Here is a 27,936-nt window from a genome sequence, read left to right on the forward strand (position 1 = left end):
TTTTGAAAAAGAGTTATTTCCTTTGAAACAGCTAACCAGTACAGTTTGGCCTGTGCTTAGTCTGGGCTTGTTCCTGCTCAGTAGGTTTATAATACAAAAGCCAAAATATACAAGGCTTGATCGTTTGGCAAACAGCTTTGGTAGAACTGTGTTTTGTGTGGAGAAGTTGTACAGTTGTGTGGGGTTTGTTTTCCAGCAGATTAAATTAGCAAGAGGTTCCATCAGTTAGACCAGTACTCAGTCTTGCAAGTGCAAAGCTGTCCACAGGGCTTTTTAATTTGAAGCCAAATTTGGTATCAGTGAAAAAAATCCTCATACTCTAGAAGAAAGAGGAAAAAACTTGATCATTTAAACCAGAACATTTCTTGACCATATTTGCCCCAGAGATATATCCCAGTTGAGAAGAGACCATGGGTGAACACTCCAGTGTAATAATGAGTGCTGGTCTGATAGCAAGGGGATTCTGCATGGAGCTCAATCTTCTTTATTTGATTTACTAAAAGTATATGCTTTCAGGGAAAATTTTTGTTAAAAGGGGAAAAAACCCAACACCCTAAACCTTTGACTGCATGAACACCACAACATTCTGGCCAAACCATAAAATATTTGAGTTGGAATTGCTGCCATGGTATGAGGAGAGATTCTTTCTCATACCAATGAGTGTGGGCTTAGCCTCCTGTGAGACGATACCTCCCATGAAATACCACCTTTTCAGGCTCCCAGAATCCTTTCTTTCTATCCTGCAAGGCTATTAACTGCAACATTTTTATATTTTAAATATTTACATTTATACAAGAATAAAAACCCTCATGACAAGAAGAGAAAAACATTAAGTTTTTTTTCTTATAGCCTGCTCCAACTCTTTCACTTCAAGGCAAAAGAGCAGCCTGGAGCCAGTGCTACATCCTCAGGTATTTGAAGCCGCTCTACTTGCACTGGTTTCACAGTGAAGTCATGATCTATGAAGATGTCTTTGGTTCTGCACTTTTGTTGCACACAGTGTAACTTCAGCAGGAAGCTAGTGATGGTTTCATTTATTTTAGCTATTCCAGCCTTTATCTTCTGTCCAGCCTTCCCCCTGTTTTCTTCAGCCCACAGATGTTGCCTTTGGGTCACTCAGAGACACATAAGAAAATTGGTTTATCCCTGGTTCTGCTCCTTTCTGTCCTTGCTGGGTCTCGTAGGGTTTGTGGACAGCCTCACAGCAATAAACAAAAGGAGCTTTGGAACTGTGAACTTGCCAGCACACTTATTTCTACCAATCACCCCCTCACCTGCAGCACTGGGTGTTGCAATGACCCTTCTAGAGGTCTGTGCAGTTTGTTGTGATGCACCTGGTGGGGTGGATGTGTTTTGGTTGCTACAGGTCAAAGCCATCCTTGTAGATCAGCCAGAGACCTGACTGTGCACAGCCACCTGCCTGTGGCAGGCAAGGGGAAGGTCTGGGCACACGGAAGCATCACTAGAGCAAATACAAGATATATTTCTTTTTCAAAACACTCTTTCTATCTCTTGACACCTGCTCTTACTTATTCATCTCTATTTCTTTCTCCCTTTGCAGAATACTTGAGGAGCGAGACCGCCTTTCTGGAAGAGTTGGTGTTTGGAAATGGAGATACCATTGAACTTTCCTGTAACACCCAAGGCTCTTCTGTGTCTGTTTTCTGGTTTAAAGATGGTATTGGAATTGCACCTACCAACAGAACTCACATTGGACAAAAACTGTTGAAGATAATCAATGTGTCATATGATGACTCGGGGCTGTACAGTTGCAAGCCAAGGCATTCCAACGAAGTCCTGGGAAACTTTACAGTCAGAGTTACAGGTAAGTGCAGGAATACAGCTGTTTCAGTGATTTTTCTATTATTTTTTTTTGTTTTCCTAAAAAAATTTTTCCCTTTCACATGTTCAGCACAAGTGGTGGTTTGTGGTGTTTGTCTGTCCTTGGAAGGTCTGTACGTCCCTGGTAACTCCTGACAGTGATCAGACTGGCAAAACAAACCAATTGAAGAATGCTTGCGTGTCCATACCAAATGTTGAACCTTGATGTTAATACTGAGAGAGACTTAGAAAGGGTGCTGGTCAGCTTAAACCTCAATTTCCCACTTAACACTCAAATAGATGCAATACTAGATGTGGCTTAGAAGTTTTTTGTGAGTGAACAAACTGTGGCTGACAGGGGTTGAACGATGTTTTTCCACGTTATGTGACAAATCAGTGGCAAAATTGCACATAAGATCTGGAAGTTCCTGAAGACTGTTTCTCTGTTGTAGCTGGTAAATCTCTTCCCTCCATCACAGTTATCACAAATTGGTAGCTTGTTTTAGAGGTAGCTTATCTGTAAACTATATATCCAAAATCAAATTGTAAACTGCATATCCAAAATATGTGCTTCATCAAAGTTACTTATTGGGATTCATACATTGCAAATGAGTGTTGCGTTAGCAAAGCACACACTGTCACTTGCTTGGCCATATTTTTTGTGATGAGACAATATAACAGAACAGCTACAAGCTGTCCAAGCTTGGATTACTAAACACAGAGTGCCAGAAAAATCTGTTGTTTCCAGATAGCTAACCAGCAACACAAAGGTCATTTTCATGATTTAAGGCTGGTGCATTGGTAGGTGGATGCTCATCAGTGTGAGCAGATAAAAACTCTCCTGATCACAGGTTAAAGGCCTAAATTCTCAGGAAAATTAGCCCCTTGGGGATTTCAGGTTTTGAAAACTTCCATTTGCCCTTAAACCATTGGAGCCTTTTCAAGAATCCTTGAATAGCAGGTCCTTTCTCCAAAAGTTGAGTTCCCTCAAAAAGTAAGAGTCTCTGTCTGAAAACCAAACACAGAGATTTGTGAATCACATTCACTCCATAGAGAGCTTTCTTGTGTAATAGGATTTTGTGTGAGAGAAAACCCAACATGAGAATAAAAGCTCGTTTCACCAAGCCTTCAGCAACATCTGCTTTTTATTGAGTGTTACTGGAGATTGCTGTGAATGCTTCAAGGTCATATCAATTAAATGGTTAAAGAAGTATTTGGCCCTTGAAAGGCTTTCTTTAACTAGGTACGATTATTGGAACTATCCAGCAAACTGCAGGTTGTTAGAAATGTTACTCTCTCTTTTTTTCCTAAGTGACATGAAAATGCTTTTGAGTTCAAGGGGCAGCAGGGAGGCAGGAGAGGGCAGCTGGTTACATGCTCAAATGAAACAGCTGCCAGCCCCAAAAGTTTGTAAAGTGAGAAATTGTTTTTAATAGTGGAAGGACTGATAATCCTCTGCTTTTAAAAAGTTTAAGCCCCTGTATTTTTCCTCTTCACTAATAATAGCTAATAACAGCTTAAGAACTAGCGAGTAACCTGAACCTGGTTTCTGACAACATTATGAGTCTTTGATTCTATTAGCCTACTGTCATTACCACCAAAGTGCTGGTAATGTGGGAGCCTCCTTTTTAGCTCTTTTTAGCTGTCAGTAGCATTTGTTTTAAACTTTGAAGCTCCACTTTATGTGGCAATAGTGGTGCCTCTCATATACTCAGATATTTCTTCATAATTAGTATTGATTGCTCAGCGTGGCACTGCTGAGATGAGATTGTGATTGGAGATTTGTGGTTCATGTCCCCAATTCTTAAAGGTAACACCAGCAATTAGCTCAGGTGTCTGGTCAGATGTTCATGTGGATATCTGATGTTTGGGGCTGGAGTTGTTCTCTGCATTAAACTGGTTTAAAGCTGTACTAACACACTGGAATTGCTCTGATCAGTGTTCTTAAGTGAACAAGAGGAGGCTAGGTGTGTTTGGAATAGCTGATCACATGTAAGTTCCATTTTGAGAGATGCTTCCATGTCTTAGGGGCATATCAGGATTTTCCCACACAGAGCCATGAGGTTTGAATCTGCAACAAGCTGACTTTCTGCAGTGATTCTTGACTGTGCACAGGGAGATGTTTGATGCTGGAAGCAGAAAAAGTGGATGCTGGAGCTGGCATTCAAAGGCTGAGAACCAGTCTGATGAATAGCAGGATTTGATCTCTTTAAAAAATTCCTCCCTTGACAGACAAGGGCGTGAGTGTTTTGCTAGTTTACAAAAAGAAACATACTGTCCCCTTAAAACCTGAACACTTGGAAAGGATCGTGTAGAGGCTGTGTGCCCAAACTGATATCCAGCCCTGTTGGCAGAAGCTCCATTTCTGCAACCATTTCATGCACAGCACAGCCTTTGGATTTAGTGGCTGAGCAGCACCCCTGTGATGAGCACAGACTGCAGGCTGGTACCAGCAAACAGAGCTTTCAAAATATCCAAGGCCAAGCATTACAAAACAGGTGACTAAACAAGTTAAGTCCCTTTTCATTCATAATTAAAGCCCTTTTGAGCAGTTCTTGCCAATACTTCCAACAAGTTCTGCTAAGGATTAGTGTTTTACTAAATAATAAACAAATAGCTTGTAATTTTTAATCACCTTTTGAAAAAGGTGATGTTTTAGTAACTTGAATAGGACAGTAGCTATGCATGTGGGATATTTGGTCTTAAAATCTAAGCTGCACTTCTCATCTTAAGAACAAGCAAAGTCAAAGACTTCCTTCAACCTTGTGAAGATGTTTTTGAATTAGTTTAAAAATTGATTCTACTCTTCTGGTCATGATGGATTCATTGGAAAGCAGAAGTAAAATATAATCATGTGTTAATATATGGGTAACCAAATCTGAGAGCAGAGCTGAGAAGGTGCTGATTTCTCTGTCGATGCTGGTGGGGATTTGGCTCAGTTTCTGCCTTCGCCAGGACTTGAGTAAACCTGCTGGATCAGCCAGAACACCTAAACATCCACTTGACTTTCAGCAAGCCCCATGGCATTTCCCCAGTTCTGCTGCCAGCAGGACCTCAGCTGTGGGTTTGCAGTTAGATACGTGCTTGAAGTTGTCCTTGAGGCTCTGCCAAGGAGAAGGTGCAAAGCACCATGAGCCCCTGCAGTGCAGGGAGATGTTTCCTGTGTTGCTTCTGTGAATGGTGAAAATGCCTGGGAGGCCCTTCCAAATTCTGCAGGGAAGAACTATTTGCTGTTACCTTTCCTTGTTTTTTCCTCCTTTTATCCCCTCCCCACCTTCTTCGTTTTCCATTTTTACCTCCACTGTGCTGGTCGTACAACAGTAGAAAACTCAAGTGCATGTTGCAATGAAGGATGTTCTGCCTGGCTCAGTCTAAAGCAGCTCTTTACATTTCTGGCCATATGCTGAACGCTCATAATATTTCCTGTTTTCTTGTGTTTAAGGCCAGGTTCTCTTACCACTGTCTCAGAACATGGAGGCTGCTGGGTTGCTAGCATTTTGCCTTTATTTGAAAGAAAAATTCCTGGAGATGATGTAACATCAGTGTTGCTAAATCTTCCAGATGCTGAACTGTACTAAACTAAACTGTGTAAACTAAATCAAACACTAAGCTGCTATTTGATAATGGCATTTACATTTACAGTAGTCACTTTATGGGGGAAGACAGACTGAGCCTTCTTTATGGACAGCTTGGAGGAGGTGAAATGTTAGACCACATTAAAAGAAACCATTCAGAATGTTTTGGAGAGATACAGATGGAAAATTCCCACCTGTTTACCTGTATTGAGTTACAGCCTTGAGGTGCCTCTGTGGGAGGAGTATAATAAAGGGAACTGGTTCAGGGAATAGCAATGAAAACGTTGATGGAGAGAGGTTTGATTGCAAGAAGTTCAAAAGTCTTGGTCTTAGTGTTTGAACAAGGAGTTAATGGAGGGAGATGTGGCAGGAGGATATTGAGTTAAAAGAAAAAGTCAGGGAAAGTGAATTAGAAATGCTGACCTGTAGTTTTGAGACATGGTAAAATAAAAGGTCTTCAGAGTGAATGCTAGAGGGAAAAAAACCCAAAAAAACGCAGTCAGAGAGCTTGTTCTGCAAAAATAAAATTTCCGGTTTAGAATTTCTTTAGTATGATGAGGAAGAGAGCATTTTACACAGGGAGAAGTATTTGACATTGGACCACATTTTCAGAGCACTGACAAGCTCTTGACACCTCTCTCCCAGTGGAGAAAGCTCCTGTCAGTTGTTCCTGGCCCAGCATGGTCAGAGGGGCGGGCTGGGTGTCCCCACATTCCATCCTCTTTCTGCTTCACTTCTTTCTTGTCTCTTTCCAGATTCCCCTTCATCAGGTGATGATGAGGATGACGATGATGAGTCAGAAGATACAGGTAATTCATTTTTCTGAGCTTTTCTTTGCAGAAGCTGTGGCTCCCAAGCAGTGCAGCTCATCTGGCTGTTCACGCAGTTGCACAGCAGCTCTCTCTTTGTGTTGAAATCAGTGACCTTAGGATAGAACCATGATGAAATTTATCTAAAAACTTAAAACAGCTGCCAGAGTGGTATTGCTGCTGTGGAGTCCTACAGCAGCAGTACTGTATTTTGAAGACTTGATGCTGAGGATCTGAATAGACGTGTAGTTACAAATTCCCCTCGCATGTAAATCCAGACAAGCCCACTTACTGCACGGATGTTACACCAATTTTATACCATTTCAAACCTTGACTGCTTTACTTTTAACTATTCTGATTCTGGTCCTTACCAATATCTTGACAGGGGTCAGAGTACAAAACATACTCTAGCCAAGGGCCAAATTTTCTGATGCCATAAGTGAGAACCTCTTTAGCTTCACTGGCTTTTTCTTTCACTCCTGTGAGGAAGGGAGTCCCAGGACAGTGCTTGGTGCTTTCACAGTGAATCCCTGTCAGCCCCAGTGCTGCTTTCTTTAAGTGCAATAGCGTTAATCAGGATCATTACAGGCCTCAGAGGTGTTAGTGTTGTGTTTTATTCTGCTCTTTATACTTCTGCAGAGTGAGCTGCCCATATGTATGTATTTTTAATAAATAAATGTCTTGCATTTGAACTCACAATCAGCTATGTACATTGGCAGAAGTTCAACATGACTGGAAAATCTCTCCTGCCCATAACATTGCACGTGCAATGTGGACTCTTTCAAATAGGTCTGCCACTGCAATAAGTTAATACTGCTGTGTGTGCAGTTTGTGGACAGTAATGGTGAGTTACAGTGCCAGGAGATCCATCAGCAGCAGTTAGTGGTTTTCTGATAGCTTCTAATTAGGGGCCAAATCCTGCCAGGTGACAGGCACCTTTGCAGAGGTGCTCAGGGCTCCTGGTCCCTGCTGAAGAATGGTACAGACATAGGGCAAGGTCTGGTTTGGTCAGGATTTTTTTCCTTCTGCAGAGCAGCTTCTGATGAGCACAACTGATTGTTCTGTACAGTTTTTTATGTGGTTTATAGAGAACTCAATCTCTTAGCAACAGGTATCACAAAACATCAGCTGGCTTATGGTACAGAAAGACGTTTTTCTTCACTGAAAAGGAAAACACATTTCACCACATGTATTTATAGCCTGTTTTCTGGGTCTTCTTGACTTTGAGGCTGTCTCTGGTGTTAGACCTGAAGGCAATGGCTGGCTTTGCTTAAAGGTCTCGTTATAAAAAGTTGGATTCTCTTCTGCTTTAAAAATGGTTGATTAGTTTAATGTGTCAGTGAAACCTCACAGTGAAACCTCACAGCATTTCATGGCATGGGTGTGCTTTGTGTTGCTTTCTTTGATGTCAGATCCTCCACTTAACCCTCGGAGGTCTCCTGAATCTGGGGAGCTGTGTTGTTAACCCTGGTGCCACCAGGAGACCTCCTGTGTCAGGACATTCCACCAGGAGCAGGGACGGAAGGACCATCCCAGGCAGGGATGTAGCCAGTGCCATGTTCTTTGGACAGCCCAAAGACCCAAGTCCTCTCTATCCTGTGGCAAAAATGTGCCCTACTGATGAGGTGTGATGAGGTATGATGGGGTGTCCTGCTCAGGCATCGGACACAGCTGTGGTCAGTACTTAAAGGAGGAAAGGCAATAAATGCTTTCGTGCTAAAGAAAAATACCACAGACTCATAGGATGGTTAGGGTTGGAAGTGACCTCAAAGGTATCTATTCAGTATAACTGATAGTGTTTTATATGTGGGGGAAGGCAATCCATCCTGGACTGGCTCACTGTGTGTTGCCACACTGTATTTCACTGAATAAAATCCTTTTGTCCTGGCTCCTTGTGATGATAAGTTACTCTTCTGGCTTGTGCTACTCAACAAGAGTTTCTCATCCTCACATAGTGGAGAGTTGAGAAAGCTGATTCCAATAGCATCATAAGTTTGAAGCCAATCTTGTTAATTTTAAGGGTTGGAAACACCAAATTCCATATGGAGTGCCCTGCTTTGCTCACTCGCAGCTTCCTCTCTGAGGGGCAATACAGAAACAGGGCATCCCTTGGGGATGGGCAGCAGAAAAGAATAAGGAGAAACTTCTGCAGGTTCAAGCCAGCTCGTTTGTAGCAGCCTTGTCACAAGCCGTGATCCGCCTTTGCAGAAAGAGGCTTTCTAATACCTCTGTTCTCTACAGCTGTTTTTCCTGGCCCTGAAACAAAAACAAAACTCCCTTTTCACACACTGTGCTTCTGCCCCAGTGCTCCCTGCCCCTCTCGTATCTGTTTGTTTGGAGCCCCCGCTGCGCAGCCCCAGCACCTTCAAAGAGCCCCCATAATCTCCAATTAAATCTGGCTCTGTCCTCGGAGGCGTCAGCTGGGGAAATTACACAATTAGGGTTGATTCTGTCTGCCACAGAATTTGGTGGCAGCTCCTAATTGCTAAATGAGTGCTTGGCTGTATTAATTATTCCAAGTATTGCTCTCAGTTTTTTTTTAATTGGTCATTCCAGTTGGATGGGTGGCCGGTGTCTTTGACGAACAAAACGGACCGTCAGGCTTAGTGTTTGATGATGGGAAAGGGCTGGTGATAATGTTTGGGGCTCCCTTGTTTTTTTTTTTCACACCTGCACATGCAAAACCATTGCTAGTAATTAATTTACAGAGAGCTAGTCTAGAAAATTTTCCTGTCTTTCATCCTTCCTCTTTTCCCGCTCCCAAAACTCTCTGGAGCTGTGCAAGCTTTGCTTGAAAAGAAGAGTTAGCAACATTTTCAGGCCCTTAAAAAGTGGTAATGAAAGGACTCAGAGGGCAGAGCAAAGCAAAAGCTGGGATGTTTTGTTCGCTGCTCCTGCAAGTGAGAACAAAGGCACTGTTTTCAATGTGTAGACGCTTTCTTCCAGTTCCAGTTTAACTTGAGAGCAATGCCCTGTTTGAGTCTTGGCACAATAATCCAGGGGTGCCCAGCCCTGGCAAGCCCTGAATCTCATAGAAGAGCACCCAAATGAGGGAAGGCACTCAAGGAAGGAGTTGTGTCTAATTGCAGCAGGCAGGAGTGAATCTTGCCTTTGCTCCATATGGAGAATATCCCTAGCTGGAAACTTTCCTGGACTCCATCTTGCTGCTCTCTGATGTCTGATAGCAAAATCCCCCTTGGCTTCAGTGACAACATTTGCAGCCAATGGCTTGATGGATCTCCTGTGAGGTTCAGACTCAACTTTTGAATGAAAAAATGTGACAAAATGTCACCATGCAGCACATGCAGATGTTGTGTAAAAGGGAAGAGCCCGAAAAAGCAAAAGGAAGAACCTGGCCCTGACCAGGTGACCATGCGATGTAATTACACCTCAGTGCCTAGGTGATTGTCACCAACAACATAAAATGGATTTCTTGTGGGCAGATATGTTAATCAAACAACAAGGCAGGTTATTTGGCTGCCCTCTGTGGCGGTGGCAGAAGGGGACTTTTCCACCCATGCCTGGCCTTTGCCATGCCGCTCCCCTGTACCCCTGTTAACCTCTTGTAACATCCCCAGAAAATCAAAGTGCATTGTCAAAAGGAGGCATTTGGCCAGAAAATGGCCCAGGAGAAAATGGCCCAGGCCTTCAGAAACCAAGGACCACTGTGGGTTTCTGGGGCCCTCTCCTCTCCAGCCTTCCGAGCATCACCCCAAGTGTCCTCTGCATTCACTCCCCTGTTGCTGCCTGGGGATTTGCCCAGTCTTTGCTTGGTTTCTGCCCTTCCTTCATGCTATAACAGCATCATCCTTTTATCATCAACACCTGTTCCTTTAGCAGTTGCACCCTCTCTTCTAACATTTTTTGGAATGTTTCCTATTTTTGTGCAGTTCTGCCATCTGGAATGGTACATGGCTGCTTGATGTCCCATTTTAGCTCACTGGATCATGTAATACTTCAGGCCCCTTGGATGAGCTGTGTGTTCACAGGAAAGTTTGTAGCTGGGATTTTCCAGGACTATGGGAATTGCGGGGATTCCTCCTTTTGCTGTTGTTTGTGCCAGCCATACTCCTGCTGGATCCTGGCAAGAAAAGGGCCTTAAGCAGTTTTGTTATTTGAAAAATGAGGCGTACACGGGATGTGTGAGCGCAGATCCCTCTGATACATGGGGCTGACTCTGATAGGCATCACGCTGTTGTGCAAGGCAGGCTGAGGGCAGATACAAACCCTCAGTACTGGATTTCCCTCCCTGAGATGCTGTTAGGTCCAGCCATCCTACTGCAGAGGTGGGAGGGCAGATGGGACATGAGCTGTGCCCAGCGGGGCTGTTTCTAATACATGGAGGGGCATCCTGGATGCAGCTCCTGGCATCCAGTTCCTCATGGACTTTCTAAGGTGGGGGAAACATGGGGAGAGTGTTGGCAGGTGCTAAAAACCAGTGGGTGCATGGATTGCCTTGGCTGAGATGTGTGACTTTTCCTGCAATATCCTTGGAGCTGGAATGCAGCAGGGAGCCTGCGTGGGGGACACTGGGGCCTTACATCAAGGTGGGGTCAGTCACTGGAGTTGTAATGGGATGGGTATCACGCAGACAAATGCATCAGGGATAAGGAGTGCTGGAGAAAGGGAGCAGCTCCCATGCATCTCAAAGGGATGCAGCAAGAGGGAAAATTTGGTACACACTTGTCATGAAGAAGGGGATTGTTACAGGGGCTTCAGAGTAGCGTTGAGATGGGGCTGAGATGCTGGCTGGTGTTCCTGAGCGTCGTCACCACTGCAGGAGAGGCCAGCAGCAAGGCTGTCCCAACAGCTTTGGTGGCCATCGAGTTCTCCAAGGCAGTTCTTGGAGGACCAGTGCCTTCAGTTTGTCTTGGCAGAAGCACACATACCTCTGCAACAGGTGCTCCATGTCTGTGAGTTTGTTCTACCCAACTGGAGGAGATGCCATTTACACTCCTCGCCTTCTTGCTGTTTTGCAGCCCAGACACTGCCTGCCCCCCTCTCCCTTTGCCCGTGGTGTGGAGCACAGGTCTGGGGGGCTGGATGTGTCCCTGGTATGGCAGTGGAAACACAGCATGTGCAGCTCTGCAGCGTTGCCTTAAGCAGAAATGAAAGCTTGGGAGGCTTTTTTTAAAACTTTTTCTTTCTTCCCGGTATAATGAGTTTGCCGCTGCTGCTGCCTTAATTTGGAGTTAATATGTAATGTTTGTAACGCAGCCAAGAACGTAGCTGTACTTAAGGCAGATTATAAAAAGTATCTCATGCTAACACTGGTGTTCTAAAATTTATCCCTGTTCAAAGGTAACGTGAATTTTTAAAACTAAAATCACTTGTACTTAAAGAACATAAACATGATAAACCAGTTTGGCACTGGCGCGTTTTCTTCTTTCCTTCCCTTAAGGAGGCTACACTATATTTGTATTTGCTGAGGAGGAGCATTTTCCATTGCACTCGGCTCATACATTTTCTCTGCTCCCTTGCTGGCCCATCAACATTCTTTTACAGTTCTAACATCTTTCTGCTGTTTATGCTTCTTGGCTAATAATGTCCCAAAGGTACATCTGTATCTTTTTACACACTGAGGCCAGATTCTCATCCTGATCTGGGATAACTCTACTTGTTGATTTAAAAGGAGCCACTTCAGATTTATAGTGGCACTACCAAGACAAGAACCTGGTCATGAACCTTTCATCACAAAACTGAAATGCAAACACTCTCTCTGTGTCTATGAGAGCCATTTAGCTGGAAAGCATTTCTGTGTCATTTATCTTAACAGCAGCAGGTAGCAATTTAACTGTCAATCTGCACATGCCAAAGACTCCTCAGATGCATCTGCTCACCAGCTGATATCCTTTGCTGCAGAGAGGGGCCTGTTCAGCTTGGTTTTTCCTTTCTCAGGTGTGCCCTTCTGGACCCGGCCTGATAAGATGGAGAAGAAGCTGCTGGCAGTTCCTGCCGCCAACACCGTTCGCTTCCGATGTCCGGCGGGTGGAAACCCAACTCCTTCCATCTACTGGCTGAAAAATGGCAAGGAGTTCAAAGGGGAGCACAGGATTGGGGGCATTAAGGTAAGGTCTTGGTTTGGATCTCAATTTTTTTATTATTTCTACCAACCAGAAAATGGTATTGCGCCGTGATTAACATGGGTGGTTTTAAGAGCACTGTGTAAAAATTTAGGTGGTTCTAGCTCTCTTAAGAATTGCTTGGCACCAAAAGTTAAAAAGGACTGCTGTCATTTGGGATCAAAGGGTAATCTCTCTGAGTTTGTCTATAGTGGTCATTCAGGGAGTAGGTAAAAATGGGGCTGGGTTTATGGTTTCATTGTGAACAGGGATTAAAAAGCAGGAGCAGAAACTTCTGTCCTAATTTCTGGAGATGAGCCAAGGGCATTGAGATGTGTTGGCCCAAGCCATAGCTATTCCCAGCTCTCAAAAAAAAACCCCAAAACTATTCAGTGTCCTTTGAAGGTATAGGAAATCCCTCACGAAGGAGCTGGGTCATCATGCTGGTAGTCATTAACATTCTTGTGGTATAAATCACTGACCCTTGGTCAAGTGTTGGATTCCCTTGTAGCCAGAGTTATAGCATCTGCTCCTTGGCTGCTTTCTTCTTCCTGCTTCCTTTCTACCATGAGGTGTTCTGGAAAATGCTCTGGCTCATGTTTACAGATAGAGCTCAGGGACACAAAACTCCACTGCAGTCAAATTATTTAATTAGCCAGAAGTCTCTGTGCTACTTTATATGATGAATTTTGGCAGGATTTTAAAAGGAAAATCAGCTTTTCTCACATTTTGCTGCTGTTGTTATTACTTTGTCCCCTTGAGGTCACAGTCAGACTCTTTTTTTCTGGTTTTATTTGGGGACAATAAAACTGCTGCAGCTGATTATAACAAAATCATCATAGCAGGAAGGACTCTTGAGAAGCAACTTCTGCCTGCACTCTGCCAGCCCTGACATATTCCTGGACTCTGCTGCTAAGGAGAGAAGGGGCCTTGTAGGAAGGCACCTTCATCAGAACTCGGAATAGCTGTGTGCTGATGCCTGCCACATCCGTAGTGTTTTGAAAGGGGACTGGGCATGCAAAGCGTGCCATGCTCTAGAAACCAGAGAAGGATTCAAAAAAAGTCCCCCCCTCCCCACAGTTTTGGGCTGTTTCTTTCCTGTTAGCTCAGACCTGTTCCTGAAAGAGCCTTTTGTGATGGCTTCAGTGAAGCTTTTAAAGCTCCTTCCTCAGTCCTGTCTCTGCTCCAGTCTGGATGAGGCTGAGAACACGCTCAGGTTTGGATCTTGGAAAAGCCATGGAGGGTAAAGAAGTGGAGAGGCAGCTCCTGAGGGTAAACTGCTCTTCAACAGATGACATTCACAAAGCACAAGCATCTTTTACTAATTGCAGGCTGTAGGGATCATCCTGAAGAGTTTTCAGGCTTCCATGAACCATTCCAACAGCTTTTCACTAAATTCTGTCACATCACCTGCACTAAATTATGCCTAAAAAAAAAAAAAAAAAAAACACCCTAAAGCTGAAAGCAATTCCCTTACCCACTTTCCAGTAGTTTTAATCTATCTTTGAGTTTAAATTGACATGTTTCATCCTCTGAAATACAGTAGTGAGTCTTTGGCATCACTGTGCTATATTTCTCTGGGGGCACCTTTGAGCAACAAGTCAATGCTTAAAAGAGCTATTGAAGGCAATATCAGGACAATTACAGGAAGATTGGTTTAAGCTCTGTCTAGGTGTAGTTCTTTGTCCCATTCTTGATATAAAGACATCTTTCTCTATAATTTTCCTTCCTTTATTTCCTTGCCTTTGGTCACGAGCCACACATAAATATAAGTAATCCAGTGTAAATCTCATCCAGTATAAATATACTGATAGATATTAGCTGAGATTTGAACCACAAAAGGGGATTGAAAACCTGCTCGGTATCTCATGTATTCAAGATTTAAATTCCCTGTTACAACTTAACTTCATAACAGGATTAGATAGCTTGAAAAGAATGGGCAAGATCCAGATCTGGCAGAGTTTGGTTGGCTTGCTTCATCTTGAGATCTGGTCTTAACCCAGAAATCCTTGAGCCGGGAGTGTTCTCATTTGTTTTCAGTGTGTGAAAGAGTTTTAATGTTGATGGTGAGAAGTCTGTTGTCAGCAAATGAAAGCTGACCACTCTTCCACATCTGCCCCTTGCACATGGCATTTAGACCCGTGTGATTGCTCGGTGCAAAGCTTGCAAGAGAGAAGGGTGAGTGTTGAAAACATGATAGGCAGGCTAACCTGGTTTTGTTACAGTTCATCCTTAACTGGTAAAGGAAAGAAATTCATATGACTTATCATATGAAATTTCCCAAAGAGCATTAATGGTTAAATCCGTGTTGGAATCTCTAATATTGTAAGCCTGTGTGTGTTTAATGACCCTAGAAGGGAAGACTGGGGGGGAGGGGAGATGGAGGATTATCCCTTCCCCAGACCATTGCACTGACTTGCATACCAGTCTGGCAAACAGAGGTTCCAAGTGTGTCTGCAAATGTTTGTTTCACAAGGAGCCAAGAATGACAACACCAAATGAACCAGAGGGATTTCCAGTATCTCACCCACTTGATTAATGCCTGCACTAAGTCACTTCATGTTTTATCAAGTGTAGTGACTATCCTAACATGAGAATTACTATCTTTTGCCAAAGATTTTCAAAGCTAAAATGTCTTCCTGGGTTTCCAAACAAGTTCTGCCCCATGAGTCTGTGTCCCCAGGTTCTTCTCTATTCAGAGTACAAAGTTCCCATCACAAACCTGACAGAGAAGTTTTTGAAAGTGTCATAAAAGTGTCTTTGAAAGTGCATCCTTTGTAAAACACCTAATTTGGACCTGGTTTTAGAATATGGGTCAGACTAGGGAGTCATCCATGTGTCTGGAGCCCCATTTCCTTGGAGCAGCTCCTGAGCGTTCCAGATGCAAACGTTTTGCAGTGCTGAAGAGTGGACTTAGAGGAGCCTTCAGACACAACTATGAGACAAGCCAGTATGGAAATGAGCCACTGAGCAGCCACATTTCTGTGACAGCCTGATGTGTTCAGCTGTGGGCTCGGGGTCCAGGCTCTCTGTTTTCAGAGCTTCTCTTACTCTCTAGTTGCCACGAGGCTACAGAGATGCAGCAAAGGGAATGTTGCTTTACAACAGGTGAGATGTTGGTTCTGCTCCTTCATTGAGCTCCTCCATTTGTGCTGTCCTGGGTGGGCAGAGGTGCAGTCAGAGCTGAGCAGACATCTGCCACAGCTGAGATGTCTGTACCAAATGTTTGGTCACAGCCTCCTGTTACCCATACTCTAAAATGAAAAGAAATGCCACATTCTCTGAAAAATGGGGTACTCAGCAGTGCTCTTTATAGAACTGTAGAGGCCTAAAAATTGTTAAAATTACATTTGCTTGCTTATCTTGCAACTAAGCTGTCTAGTCCTATGGTTTTAAACCTGCTCTTTGCAAAGTTCTGGCTTTGATTGCAACTTGGCCCTCTTAAGGAAAGCATGTGGATGCAATTTATGTGTAGCAAAAGAGGTTAAATGACTTCATATTTGAGTTCACCTGCTGCAGCAAGAAATCTCCAGGAGCAATTACACCCTTGTTTTTTCCATCAGCCCGTGACATTCTATAGTGCAGCATTATTGTAAATCTCCTACTTCTGTGTCCTTGGGGTCACCTTCAAAATGTTTAATAAAGTTAAATGTTCTGCTTTGGGTGGCAGAAGGCATCAAATTAATATCCAGAGATTTGAAGACCTTTCATATGCTCTGCACCCTGAAGTAATCTTTGTTACTGTTGGTTGCTTTCTGTATTAATTCAAGATTTGCTTTCCATATCCATTTTTTTCTTTATAATCACTAGAAACAAATATTCTAGCTGAGATCACAGGGCAGCAGGTCAGGGTGAAGACATGGGTTGTGCTTTCCCTTCTGCTACTGGACCATCCATCAGCTGTGGACATGAGCCACATCCAGAAAACCAACTAGTATAAAACTCAGTGCCAAAATAGAAGGGCTGGCCAAGCATCCTAGGGACCAGATTTGAGGCTGGACATGTTTGCTCCTGTTTTTAGAGAGAATTTAGGGAGCTAACTCAATTGGAGAAACCTGTTTCTGTTCAGACAAATGCCATAACCTGTTGCCTCCATGGTGCAGACATTTTAAAATACAGATCAGAATATTAAAATACATAAAATATAGATCCTATGTGATACCTGCTGAAGTAATTATTCTAGTGAGAGGTGCCACATTCAGTTGTCAGCTGGCTTTGTTATTGTTATTATTGTGGAAATATAAAGTCCCCATTGACATCTCAATGTGTTCCATTGTGTTGCATCATTTTTGCATTGGTCTTAATGCCTTTTCTCATCAAGGCTTTACAGAAGTCACAGAATGACTAGGTTGGAAGAGATCTTAAAGATCATCGAGTCCAATCCATGCCCTAACACCTCAACTAAAGCATGCCATTGAGTGCCATATCCAGTCTTTTTTTAAACACACCCAGGGATGGTGACTCCACCACCTCCCTGGGCAGACCATTCCAGAACTTTGACTCTTTTTCTGGAAAACTTCTTCTTTTTTCTTTAATTACCCTTGTAAATGGGTCATTGAGATGGTCAGGCTTCCTCTGGGGTCCAGGTGTGTGGAAGCTCAGTGATGGTTCCTTGGTTTGAAAGGTCTGGTGAGGATGGTGCTTGACCACGAGCTTGGTTGATCTCTTCTAGCTGCGACACCAGCAGTGGAGCCTGGTGATGGAGAGCGTCGTGCCGTCAGATCGAGGCAATTACACCTGCGTCGTGGAGAACAAATATGGCAACATTAGGCACACCTACCAGCTGGATGTGCTAGGTGAGATCCCACTGTTTTCCCTCAACAGCTGATCTGTGCCCATGTGGAGTAGGATATGGGGAACAGGAGCTTGGTTTCTTTCCCAAAGTGTTGGATCGTGTGTCTTCTAAAACCAACAGCGAGCTTCTTTTTGGCCAACAATTTGGGCTCTCATCTGTGATCAGGAAATTACTTAGTGGGTCTGCAGAGGGCTTAAAGAAGGAATGGGAGGGCTGAAATGCCCCCTCCCTTCCCAGGTGGTCATTCCCCATCTGGCTTGAGAAGCCCTGGGTAGAACAGTGATCAGGACACCCGTGGGGGACAAACCTAATTTGTGTCCTTTCCCCTGAAAAGACAGGAGATTAATGTTTCAGAGGAGAATACTTGCTGGGCAAAAATAAGACAAGTAAATTAGGATTTCTTTTCTGTTTTTCAGAAAGGTCGCCCCACCGACCAATCCTGCAGGCAGGGCTCCCTGCCAACCAGACTGTGGTGGTAGGGAGCAATGTGGAATTTCACTGCAAGGTCTACAGCGATGCCCAGCCTCACATCCAGTGGCTGAAACATGTGGAAGTCAATGGCAGCAAATATGGACCCGATGGAACCCCGTATGTCACAGTGCTGAAGGTTGGTACATGCTCCTCCTCACCCTCAGGGCAGTCCTTCTCTAATTCTGCCCAGTGGAATACTCTTCTTGTTGGAGGGGATGCAGCAAAAATGTCCTGAAATCCATATTCCAAACTCTTCTGTTTGCCAGAGATAACACTACTACTGTGGTGGCACAGATAAGCAAAGTTGTAAGAGCTGAGGCAGTTGTGAGACATGCAGCACAATGAAAGAGCTGTCAGATTACATGTGACCTAAAATTGTAAAAATACCTTTTTTTTTTACAGCTTCAATGGAGGTATTTTCAGAGTTTATTAAAATAAAAGTCTCCCAACTAAAACACATTCTTCCTTTTCTAAGGAAGCACATTGCAGCGTGCACATACCAAATAATGCTGAACTACCAGCACTTGAGAGCCAACATAATCTTGTTCCAGTCACTAAATTTGTGAACATTGCTGTTATCAATGCTCAGAAAAGCCGTTGTTTCTTTTTTTTAATTGAGCAGAAAGTACATAGTAAGACTTTACTTTGCTAAAATGCTTTCTTGAAAGGCAACTTTCAGATTACAGCCATAACAAAGCCAGAGGATTTGGTTTCCCTCAACCAATGTAAATATAAAAGCAGGGAATAGGGAGTGAGGAGCACATTTGACTTCTAAAATACTTAAAAAAAAATAGTTAAAGCATCATGTGGTGGTGTTTATTATAATATATAGGGCTAAATGGAGTTTTTCTGGCTCTGCAGTTAGTGCTGAAAGCAGATTTTGTCTCTGAGGCTGTCCTGTGTATGGACATTCCCTGTGCACATCCTACTGCACACACCCTTCTTCTCTTTGTATGAAGTTTTAAAAAAAACAACCACCACTTATCAGACAGTATCTACAAAACTGTAACGCAGCCAGATACATTATAATAAAAGCCAGAGACCCTGGAAATAATTACACAGATTGAAATAACAGATTGGTTGGAAGAAATGGTTGGAGACAGTTCTTCAGGACTGGCAACATGTGCTTCTCGCAAGTTTAGAAAACTTTTTATTTCTCACCACCTCTCCAAATGTGTTTGAATTATGCATATTTGAATTTCCCCCTAGTTTCACAGCCCAGCACCAAGCTCTGAATAGCTGGTTGTGTCACATGCCATCTCATATAGTCTCCGAGCTCCGTGTGTGGTCCCCGTGGGATAAAGTGCTACCTTTTGGAAGTTTGCAAAGCGGCTGTGAACAGTGCCTTGTGTCACAAGCACAAGCCCCCATTTTGCCGTGGCAAAGAACATATAAATAGTCCGTATAAATAGTGTTTTAAAATTAAGTTGGAGCGGCACCGGGGTGGGTAGGTAATTAGAATTGCCAAATACCTTCTCTTCTGTGGACGGCAAAGGCTCCGCATTCCTCGAAGGGGAGCACAGGCAGGCGTTTGAAAGCACAAGTTTTGTTTGGTTTTATGTTTTTTTGCTGAATAGGACCAGCACACGTCTATTTACTACTTCTGGTTAATCAGGAATGCTTTGAATTGTATTAATGCCGGCATCAGCGCTGGGGCACGGAGCATTTCCATTTTGGGATGCATCTTTTGTGCGCCAGTACTGGGCCTCCACAGAGCTGTGTCAGACCCAGCTTTGCAGGGATTTTTTTTTTTTTCTTTTCCTTCTGAAATGTGGTGTGCTTGTTTTTTATATGTGAAGATCTGATAAAATGATCTTGCTGTCATCTCAGGGCTGGTCCATTGGCTTTATGGACTTGGTTTCCTCATGCCACGCGGTGCTGCTGCCTTGCCCCAGCACCCTGGCAGGAGCAGGATGCTGTTAACAGCCCCCCTGCTCACAGAACTGCTCTCCTGCCCCATGCTGCTCTCCTGCAGGGAGATAAGGGTTTTTTTATCAGCCTGCCCTTCCCTCCTGCTTTCAGGAGATTTTGTGGCGTGTAGGAGCTGCTATAGGGCAGTTAAATATGGGGAATATCCCAGTCTCCATCACAGCAAGGGAGTCAGAGAGGTGCCCAGCATGTGAAATTTCCCCCCGTACATCTAAAGGGGAGGGTGAGGGGGTGTCAAATCCCACCCAAGTCCAGATGGATAAGTTGAATGCTGTACTTTGAAACCATTTTTTAAACAGCCTGACAAAACCAAGCCATCACCTGCATCAATTCCTGAAAGCCTGAGCTAATTTGTGATCAAAGAAAACCCCTTTTTCTTTGCAGAAGAGCACTAAATGCATTCCAGTTACAGAAGGGGGCTGGCAACACTGTGCCCAAGCTTTGTCAAGAGCTAAATGGTACATTCTGCATTGAAACATGCCTGGTTTAATTATAAACAAGGCAGCAACAGCAGGCAGGCACGTTTCCCCACTAGTCAGGGCAGACAGACTTGCACGTAAGCCTTGGAGATGAGCTCAGGTCAAAACTGGTAGTGTTTGTCATCAGACATGGATACTGGGGCTCCTCTCTGGTGCCTCCTCTGGGTTCAGTTCCTAATGACCTATCAGAGCTGGCTGCCTCCATGATTTTAATGAGCTGCAAGTCATATTGGCAGGATCAGGCTTGGAAATGAAAGGCATCAAGACTGGGCTGGAGAGTGTAAGACCAAAACAGAGAAGACATTTGCTTTATTTTCATTTCCAGAACTGAAGCTTCTTCTGAGGCCACTTAAAAACAGTTATGCATTTTCAGCCAAAATAAAAACAACTGTTTAGTGTTTTGGGAAGAAGCTGATGTGCTGTTGTGGCAGCTTAGAAGAGAAATAAACACATTGCTTAAAAGTCTGAAGTTTGTTTGATTTATATACACCACTTTATTTAGTAAAGAAGAGGCTCCTATAAGCAGTGGAAAAAATTACAGCTAATTTCTGAAAGGCAAAGTCAGCAGCAAGTTTCAGACTGCCACTGCTTATATTTTGTTTCCAAATTCTATTTTGGAATCTGATAATTGAAACAGTATTTGCTGAGCCGGGTTGCAAACACAAATCTCTGCTTAAGCCCTTTCTCTGGTGCTCCTGTCTGCAGAGTTATTAAGAAACCATCGAGCCTTTGACTGCTGTCAGATGGAGAAGGGGCAAACTGTTCTGTTTTAAAAAAGAAATCGCCTGTGTGAAGGGAAGGGATCTCACCTGCACGTGGTTTGGGGGCCAAAGGCAACTTCTTTCCACCACCCAGTCCTGGGGTCGGTGTCTCACCACAGGGTGAGCCGGGGATGCCGGCACAGCCGTGCAGTCAATCCTGGCTGATGTAGGTGCGATGGAGCTATTGTTTGGTTTACTGAAGTTCAGGTTTCTGTCTATTCCTGCAGTCTTGGATCAGTAAAAACGCTGAAGCCGATGCTAACCTAAATCTGTTCAATGTGACAGAACAAGATGAAGGAGAATATCTGTGTAGAGCCAACAATTTCGTAGGCATAGCCGAAAAGCCATTTTGGCTCCACATTCGCAAACCAAAACCAGGTAAACTACAGACTCTGTCCCAAGGCCCTGGCAACTGCAAGAATGAGCTATAACATTTTTAAGAATCTAGTGATTAAAATTACTATTCATTTTGTATTATACCCTGTCAACTGACGCTGAATGGCTTTATCTTATTTTCTTGCTAATTTTTTTTTTTACAAGACTGTAACGCCTATACAGCAATTGCCATGGAAAAATTCCCACAATAAAATGACTGTCAAATTTTACTATCAACTCTTCATACTTCCTTTCCTTTCCTTTCCTTACAATTGAGTGCTGATAACAGAATTGCATGTTAATAACCTGTGATGTTCCAAGCTCTGGAAAACCAAACTGTTTTGTGTTTTTCACCTACAAAACTGAATTAATCAGTTCTGTCTCTTGGAGAAGTAATGGAGAAATAAATATCAACATTGGCTCATTCAAGCAAACATGTTAACTAGAGAGGAGAACCAATCTCATGGGCTTTGGGGTTTGACTCCAGCCTAGAAGGTTTGACTGCTGTATTATTTGGTGCCACTGCAGGAAAGTTCCTTAAAGGCATCCTCTGGTTATAAACCAGATTCTACTGCAGTGTCAAGGTCTGTGTAATCAATATATGGCTTTGAGATGCCCACTGAAGAAATTCTAAAAAATTCTAGAATTCTATATTTTCAATGAACTCATGAACCATGTTTATATATTCCTTTGATCAGCACTTGAATCTTTCCCCACTACATCTCCCCTCCTTTCCCCTTTCTTTCTGTCTGTCCTCATTTCCATTTCCCATCTCTCTTTCCCCACCCCTCTACTCACCTCACTAACCCAAAGTCAGTCATATTGTGGGGGCAATTTTTCATTTGGACGCTTTTGCTTGCATGCTTCTTTAGTGGGACAGAGTAAGAACCTGGTGAAGGGACTTTTTTTTTTTTTTGCTTTTGACTACAGGTTGCAGAGGGGAATGAATAAATAAATGTGGAAGATGGGCCATTGGAAAATAATAATAAAAAAGAACCACTTTAATCTGCTTTTGAAATTTGCCTGTGGTGTCCTCACACTTGCTGGGAATGTGGCTTATTCTCTGTTTTCCCTCTTTCTATATGTGTGTGTTTTTTTTCCCCGTAGACGGCAGGTGTTAACACAACGGATAAGGAGCTAGAGATTCTGTACTTGCGAAATGTTACTTTTGAGGATGCTGGGGAATATACTTGTCTCGCAGGGAATTCTATTGGGTTCTCACATCACTCTGCTTGGCTGACGGTGCTACCAGGTATTTCCTTCTGTGCTGGCCTCTCCTTCCCTCTCCAGGATGCCTCAATGTTTTGCTTTGGAAATGCCAAGTTCCCGGAGGCTGCCCCTTGCTTGGAGCAGGGGAGTTTTCCAGGGAGACCTTCTCTGGGATTTGCTGCAGAACCCTGTTGCATACTTGCAGCTGACTCTTTCTGCATTGTATATCAAAATTTAAATTATTGCAGTAGTGATACAGTAAAATACACAGAATCTTTTTTTTTGCCTAATAACAGGCAGGTATTCACCTCCTCTTTGCTAGGACTGTTAAGTGCCAAAATAAGGAGCTTTGTCTTCTTACTCTGACAGTGGGCGAAGAAAACCTCCCCATCAGATGATCCAGGGCACCTAAATTGGACATGAACTGTGGATCATCTTGGGAAGGATCCTTTCTGTCTGACCTCATATCTTAACCTAAAATTAGATGCATAAGTGTCTGGTGTGAGTACACCCTTCCCTGCCTGTAGCATTATTTCCACTTCACGCATGAGCAGGCCAAGATAGTGATCTCAAACAGAAGGTCAAGGAGAGTCATCTGTAGGCAGAGCACAGGAGTCCTGGCTCCCAGGGGCATTGCATGCTGCCTGCTCCAGCTGGGATCGATGAAAGCTGCAGTGGGCTTGAAACCCGAGGCCAGAGTGACCTCAATTTTGTGGTCCTTTCATGTGCAAAGCCCTTATTGACAATGAAGCCAGCACAGACTGTGCAACAGAGAGATCTGTTCTGCAAAAGGGGGAATGAGGCTGTGCTGCCCCTTCACCTGCTGAATCTGCCTCTGGCTGCAGGGCAGGCTTGAGCGTGGTCCAGGGAAGTCCCAGCAATATTCATATTGAACCTCACATATGCTGTGCCTTGCATTCAGTACAGAAACAAACCTTGAGTATGTTCAATACACCCTTACTGAAAAGGCACCCAAAATTCTAAAGAGCCCACTTTGATTCACCCATAGACCGACCACATTTGGGTCCATCTCACAACACATCCATCTCAGGATGTGTTTAGGAACCGGAAACTTTGGCATTTCTAATCTTGACTTTATCTGTGCGGGTGATTTGGATATAATCACTTTTATGGGGGCTTAAGAAGGTCTCCTCCATGCCCAGCCCTGCTGCCAGTGGGATCTGCTGATCTTTCCTGTTTTATTTGCCAGCTCTGTAATAGCTGATCTGATCCTGTTTCTGTTTCTGACATCCACTGATGAGAAAACATTTCCTTTGGTTAGAAGACTAATGTCTCTGTTATTTTCAGAATATCACGGTATTGTCTCATCTGACTCATACTCTGCTTTTACAGTTCATGAATTCACACCTCTTATTCAAGAAAATAATAAGCAGGAGAAAACTGACCAAAAATCAAAAAGTAGAACTTTATTTTGAAGTCAGATGCAGTGAAGGACAGCTATCTGTGCAGCAGCAGGCCCCCACAGAGAGGGGTGCAGGATACAGCCCATCTGGGGAGCTTCAGCTTGCAATGCCCTGTCCATGCTACAGGAGGAGGGACAGGGAGCAGAGGGCAAGGCAGCTGCAGCACAACCACAGTGCCTGACCCCAGAGATCTGGTACTCCTGTTTTGTGGGAGGAGATGGCCATTGGCAGGATCAGGTCCTTCACAGGCTGGAGCAGTCCCCAATGTCACCAACATGACATTTGGGCTCTGCCACCAAATACTTGAAACAGAGCTTGCTGCTGCCAGGGAAAGGCTCCTGCTGCTTGCTGAAGGGACTGCTCAGCAATGGACACGACCCATTACTGAGCTATCCACACCAGCATGACTTCATTATAAAGCTTCTCACTGCTGACTGTCCCTCTGATGCCAACACAACTTTGGAGGACAGAAAATCAGTCCCACTATGTCTCCTTCCTCTGGTCAACATGCCTGTCCTGAAAAGAACAAGGGAGAAAACACAGAAAAAACAGAAAACACAGAAAACACCATTGCTGGTGTCTAAGAAGTCTTGCAAGCAGGTAACCACTGCTGATGGGCTCATGCCATCACCCTCCTGGCTATCCCACCTCTCTGGGACAGACCTTCCAGCCTCTTCCCAGCAGAATTAAGTTTTCATTAAATAATTAAGCAGATTTTTCTCATGAGGCTTTCTCCCTGTGTGATGCCTTACTGCTGAGTGCTGTTCAAGCCCCTTGGTCCCTCAGGGCAGGCACTAGTCTGGTGGATGGAGAATCTGAATCAGCAAAGTGCAGCAAACCCAGTCTTGCACATCCAAGGCATCCAGCCACGTTGTGTGGATGTGTGGAGAGGTGCAAGGTCTTGGTCAGAGGGACAGCACAGACGTGTGAAGGTACCTTCAGCCTAGAGCAGTGGTTTTCAATCTATGGGCTGGTGGCTCTTAAAAACCCAAAGTAAAATTACCCCAAAAAGAACAAACCAAACTAATGTTTGCAGCTACAGCTGCAGGTGGAAAACCACTGGCCTGGGAGAGTCCCCTCACTGAATTCACTGAGATTGACATAGCTGAACAAGTCCTGCCCATATTCTCTGTGCTGTGTGTGTGTAGTTGTGTGTGGGCAGCTGCCCACCCTGTCCTGACTGCCATCTTTTGTCACCCTGCAGCCGAGGAGCTCATGGAGATGGATGATTCGGGCTCAGTGTACACTGGCATTCTCAGTTATGGCACTGGCTTTTTCCTCCTTCTCCTGGTGCTGGTCTTGGTGATTGTCTGGAGGATGAAAATGTCAAACAAAAAAGCCATGAACACCCCCACTGTTCAGAAAGTCTCCAAATTCCCACTCAAGAGACAGGTAACAGAAAGTAGATACAAGATTCCTATTCCCCTCTATGGTATCCCTCCTTTTTTTTTTTTTTTTTTTTGCCCCAAAGAAGTGTAACCCCCATTTATTTATTTCTATGCCTGTGAAGCTTTGGCAGAGGTGGCAGCTGACTCTGGGTCGTGAGCAGCCCCCACTGCTGTTGGCCTTGCCCAAGAGGTTTTGGCAGTGCAGCTGTGAGTGCCACAGAAAGCACATCTAGCAGAGGAAGTCCAGTCCAGGCTCCCTGGAGGAGCAGGAATTTGGGGAGAAAGAGCACTGATTGTGCTCATTCCTGCTTTCACAGATGTCACTGGTGAGCCCAAAGCTGTTGCTGTGATGGTGGCAAAGGTCCTCTGTGAAGTTAAGAGATGTTCTGCTGCATGAAATTGCAGAGGGGCAGGACCAAAAGACACCCCATAAACCCCACAGTGAGGGGTATGGATTTCAAGTTTTGGCTGCAAGCTCACGGTGGGCATTGACAATGCCAGGATGGGAGAAGTCACTTCATAGTCTGTATGGGCTGTGGAGATGCAGCAGAACAACTGAAATGGATTATTCCTCCTGATGCTGGAGGGCACTGGCTGACATGTCCCTCCTTTCCATCTGCTAAACACTTGACCACAAGTGCCTAAATGAGTGGATTTCTGCAAGGGTGGGGCATTTCCCAGTTAGAAATTCCCAGAATTCTGTCCATGGGCCCAGAGAGCTCCAACCTCCTCAGTGATCCATCTTGGGCCCGGCCTGCCCTGGGGATACAGTTGGCAATAACACTTCATTTGCTCTACCCAAGCAGGTGTCGCTGGAGTCCAACTCTTCCATGAATTCCAACACGCCGCTGGTCCGGATCACGCGCCTCTCCTCCAGCGATGGGCCGATGCTGGCCAATGTTTCCGAGCTGGAACTACCTCCAGATCCCAAGTGGGAATTGACACGGTCTCGGTCAGTCAGAGCCAGGGCTGGGATCTCTGTTGGGAGTGTCCCCACACCAGGACCCTCCTAACATACCTGTTTGTTCCTCCCTCCACCCAGCCTGACCTTGGGGAAGCCGCTTGGCGAGGGGTGTTTTGGCCAAGTGGTGATGGCAGAAGCGATTGGGATTGATAAGGACAAGCCAAACAAGGCCATCACAGTTGCTGTCAAGATGCTAAAAGGTATGGGGAGTCCACAGAGGACAGAACAGCATATTGGGCTGGGATTTCCTCTCTTTGCTTCTCTTTTAAGTCTTTTACACAAACTAGATACAATAGAAGAAAGCAGGAACAGCCTGTCCTCCCCTTTACCCACATAGCCTGGGGGTGAGGGCTGTCCCTGGAGAGCAGGCAAAAGTGCAAATCCCATCAGGAAGAGGGACTGGGAATTAGTCCAGTTCTCTGCCAAGGGGTAGTAGTAGCATCCCTAAGAAGAAGGGGAATCCCCCTCTCTTCCAGCCAGCTCCACGAATCAGCCCACTCCTTACTCCTCCCCTAACCAGCGCTGCCTGTTCTACCAAAAGCTTGTGCAGCAACCTCAGATGGAGCTTGGGGAATTTCAGCTGACAAACTCCTTCTTCAGGAGCTTTTCATTAAGGAAACTTGGTCCCAGACACCTGAGAAATTAAAGGGAGACAGAAATGGGGGATTCAGTGGGCACCTCTGGATAAGTCTTCATTTCCCATCCTGCCCCCCAACAGCTGAGGAGTTCACCTGGAGCAAGCAGGGCAGTGAGCAGCCTGGGCTTGAGGTTACATGGGGGGACATTGGGGAAAAAAGTCATATTTCTTACTAGAAATGGGTTTAATTAATTTACATTTCCTTTTGTCTTTACGAAGCTGGTTTTGAAAGTGGGAACATTTCCATCTTTCTGAACCAAAACATTCCTTTGAGGAGGTTTTCCCAATCTTTCTACTTTTGTAGATAGATTTTTCTAATTTTGCAGAGACATTGCAACTTCTCATCCAAAAAATGCATTTGCTCCCAGCCCTGACCTTCCACCATCATTAACTCCTGTCCTCTAGAGATGAGGGATAGAAACTATCAGAAAAGCGGGTACCAAAATTTGAATTTTTTTCCTTTAACACTTCTGAGGATGAAACAGAAGACAAAAGGCATTATTGATTTCCATATGAACATTTACCTCCACTTATTTGCTCTTTTATCTTTTTTTGTTGCCATGGTAGTAGGTTTTGTTTTTATTCTTCTTCCCTAAGTAGAATAAAGCCAAATACCATATTCTGAGTATTCCCCATCAAAGTCCCACATGGCTGCACAGCAGTTGTAAGTATACCCCTAAACACTTATTTTCTTTCTGACATTTTTTTGCTTTCCTGCTCTACTTTCTCCAGATGATGCCACAGACAAAGACCTTTCTGACCTGGTCTCTGAGATGGAAATGATGAAAATGATTGGGAAGCACAAAAACATTATTAACCTCCTGGGTGCCTGCACGCAGGACGGTACGTAGCAGAGGAGCCGGTACTAACCGGGTTGTAGAAGGCTCAGATTTGGCCATCCCTTGTTTGTAATTACTGGCTGCCCAGAATGGCCCAGATGAGATTTGGGTGGTCAGGTCTTCCTCTGCTGGGTGCTGATGTGCTGTTCCTTGCAGGACCACTCTACGTGTTGGTGGAATACGCGTCAAAGGGGAACTTGCGGGAATACCTCAGGGCACGTCGCCCACCTGGCATGGACTACTCCTTTGACACCTGCAAGCTGCCCGAGGAGCAGCTGACATTTAAGGACCTGGTTTCCTGTGCCTACCAGGTGGCACGGGGCATGGAGTACCTGGCATCTCAGAAAGTGAGTTGAGAAAGCTCATCTGGTGGAAGCCTTGGTGAAAGCCACGTGTTC

General features: G+C 44.4%; 1 protein-coding gene across 3 annotated transcripts in view; it reads left to right on the forward strand.

Moving 5' to 3' along the window:
- FGFR3 (fibroblast growth factor receptor 3) overlaps nt 1-27,936 on the forward strand; it is a 55,419-nt gene that overhangs the window by 19,565 nt on the left and 7,918 nt on the right. The window contains exons 3-13 of one of the 3 annotated variants that reach the window (XM_021535670.3): nt 1,562-1,825; nt 6,152-6,205; nt 12,104-12,273; nt 16,940-17,063; nt 17,479-17,669; nt 22,185-22,329; nt 24,915-25,108; nt 25,905-26,050; nt 26,141-26,262; nt 27,432-27,542; nt 27,695-27,885. In XM_021535670.3, coding sequence (XP_021391345.2) covers nt 1,562-1,825; nt 6,152-6,205; nt 12,104-12,273; nt 16,940-17,063; nt 17,479-17,669; nt 22,185-22,329; nt 24,915-25,108; nt 25,905-26,050; nt 26,141-26,262; nt 27,432-27,542; nt 27,695-27,885 — 1,712 coding nt within the window. Of the gene's footprint in view, nt 1-1,561; nt 1,826-6,151; nt 6,206-12,103; nt 12,274-16,939; nt 17,064-17,478; nt 17,670-22,184; nt 22,330-24,914; nt 25,109-25,901; nt 26,051-26,140; nt 26,263-27,431; nt 27,543-27,694; nt 27,886-27,936 lie in introns of all 3 variants that reach the window. The other 2 variants (XM_021535669.2, XM_021535671.3) reach the window with 2 other exon arrangements.

The sequence above is a fragment of the Lonchura striata genome, chromosome 4, assembly GCF_046129695.1.
Source record: "Lonchura striata isolate bLonStr1 chromosome 4, bLonStr1.mat, whole genome shotgun sequence".
Taxonomy (NCBI): Eukaryota; Metazoa; Chordata; class Aves; order Passeriformes; family Estrildidae; genus Lonchura; species Lonchura striata.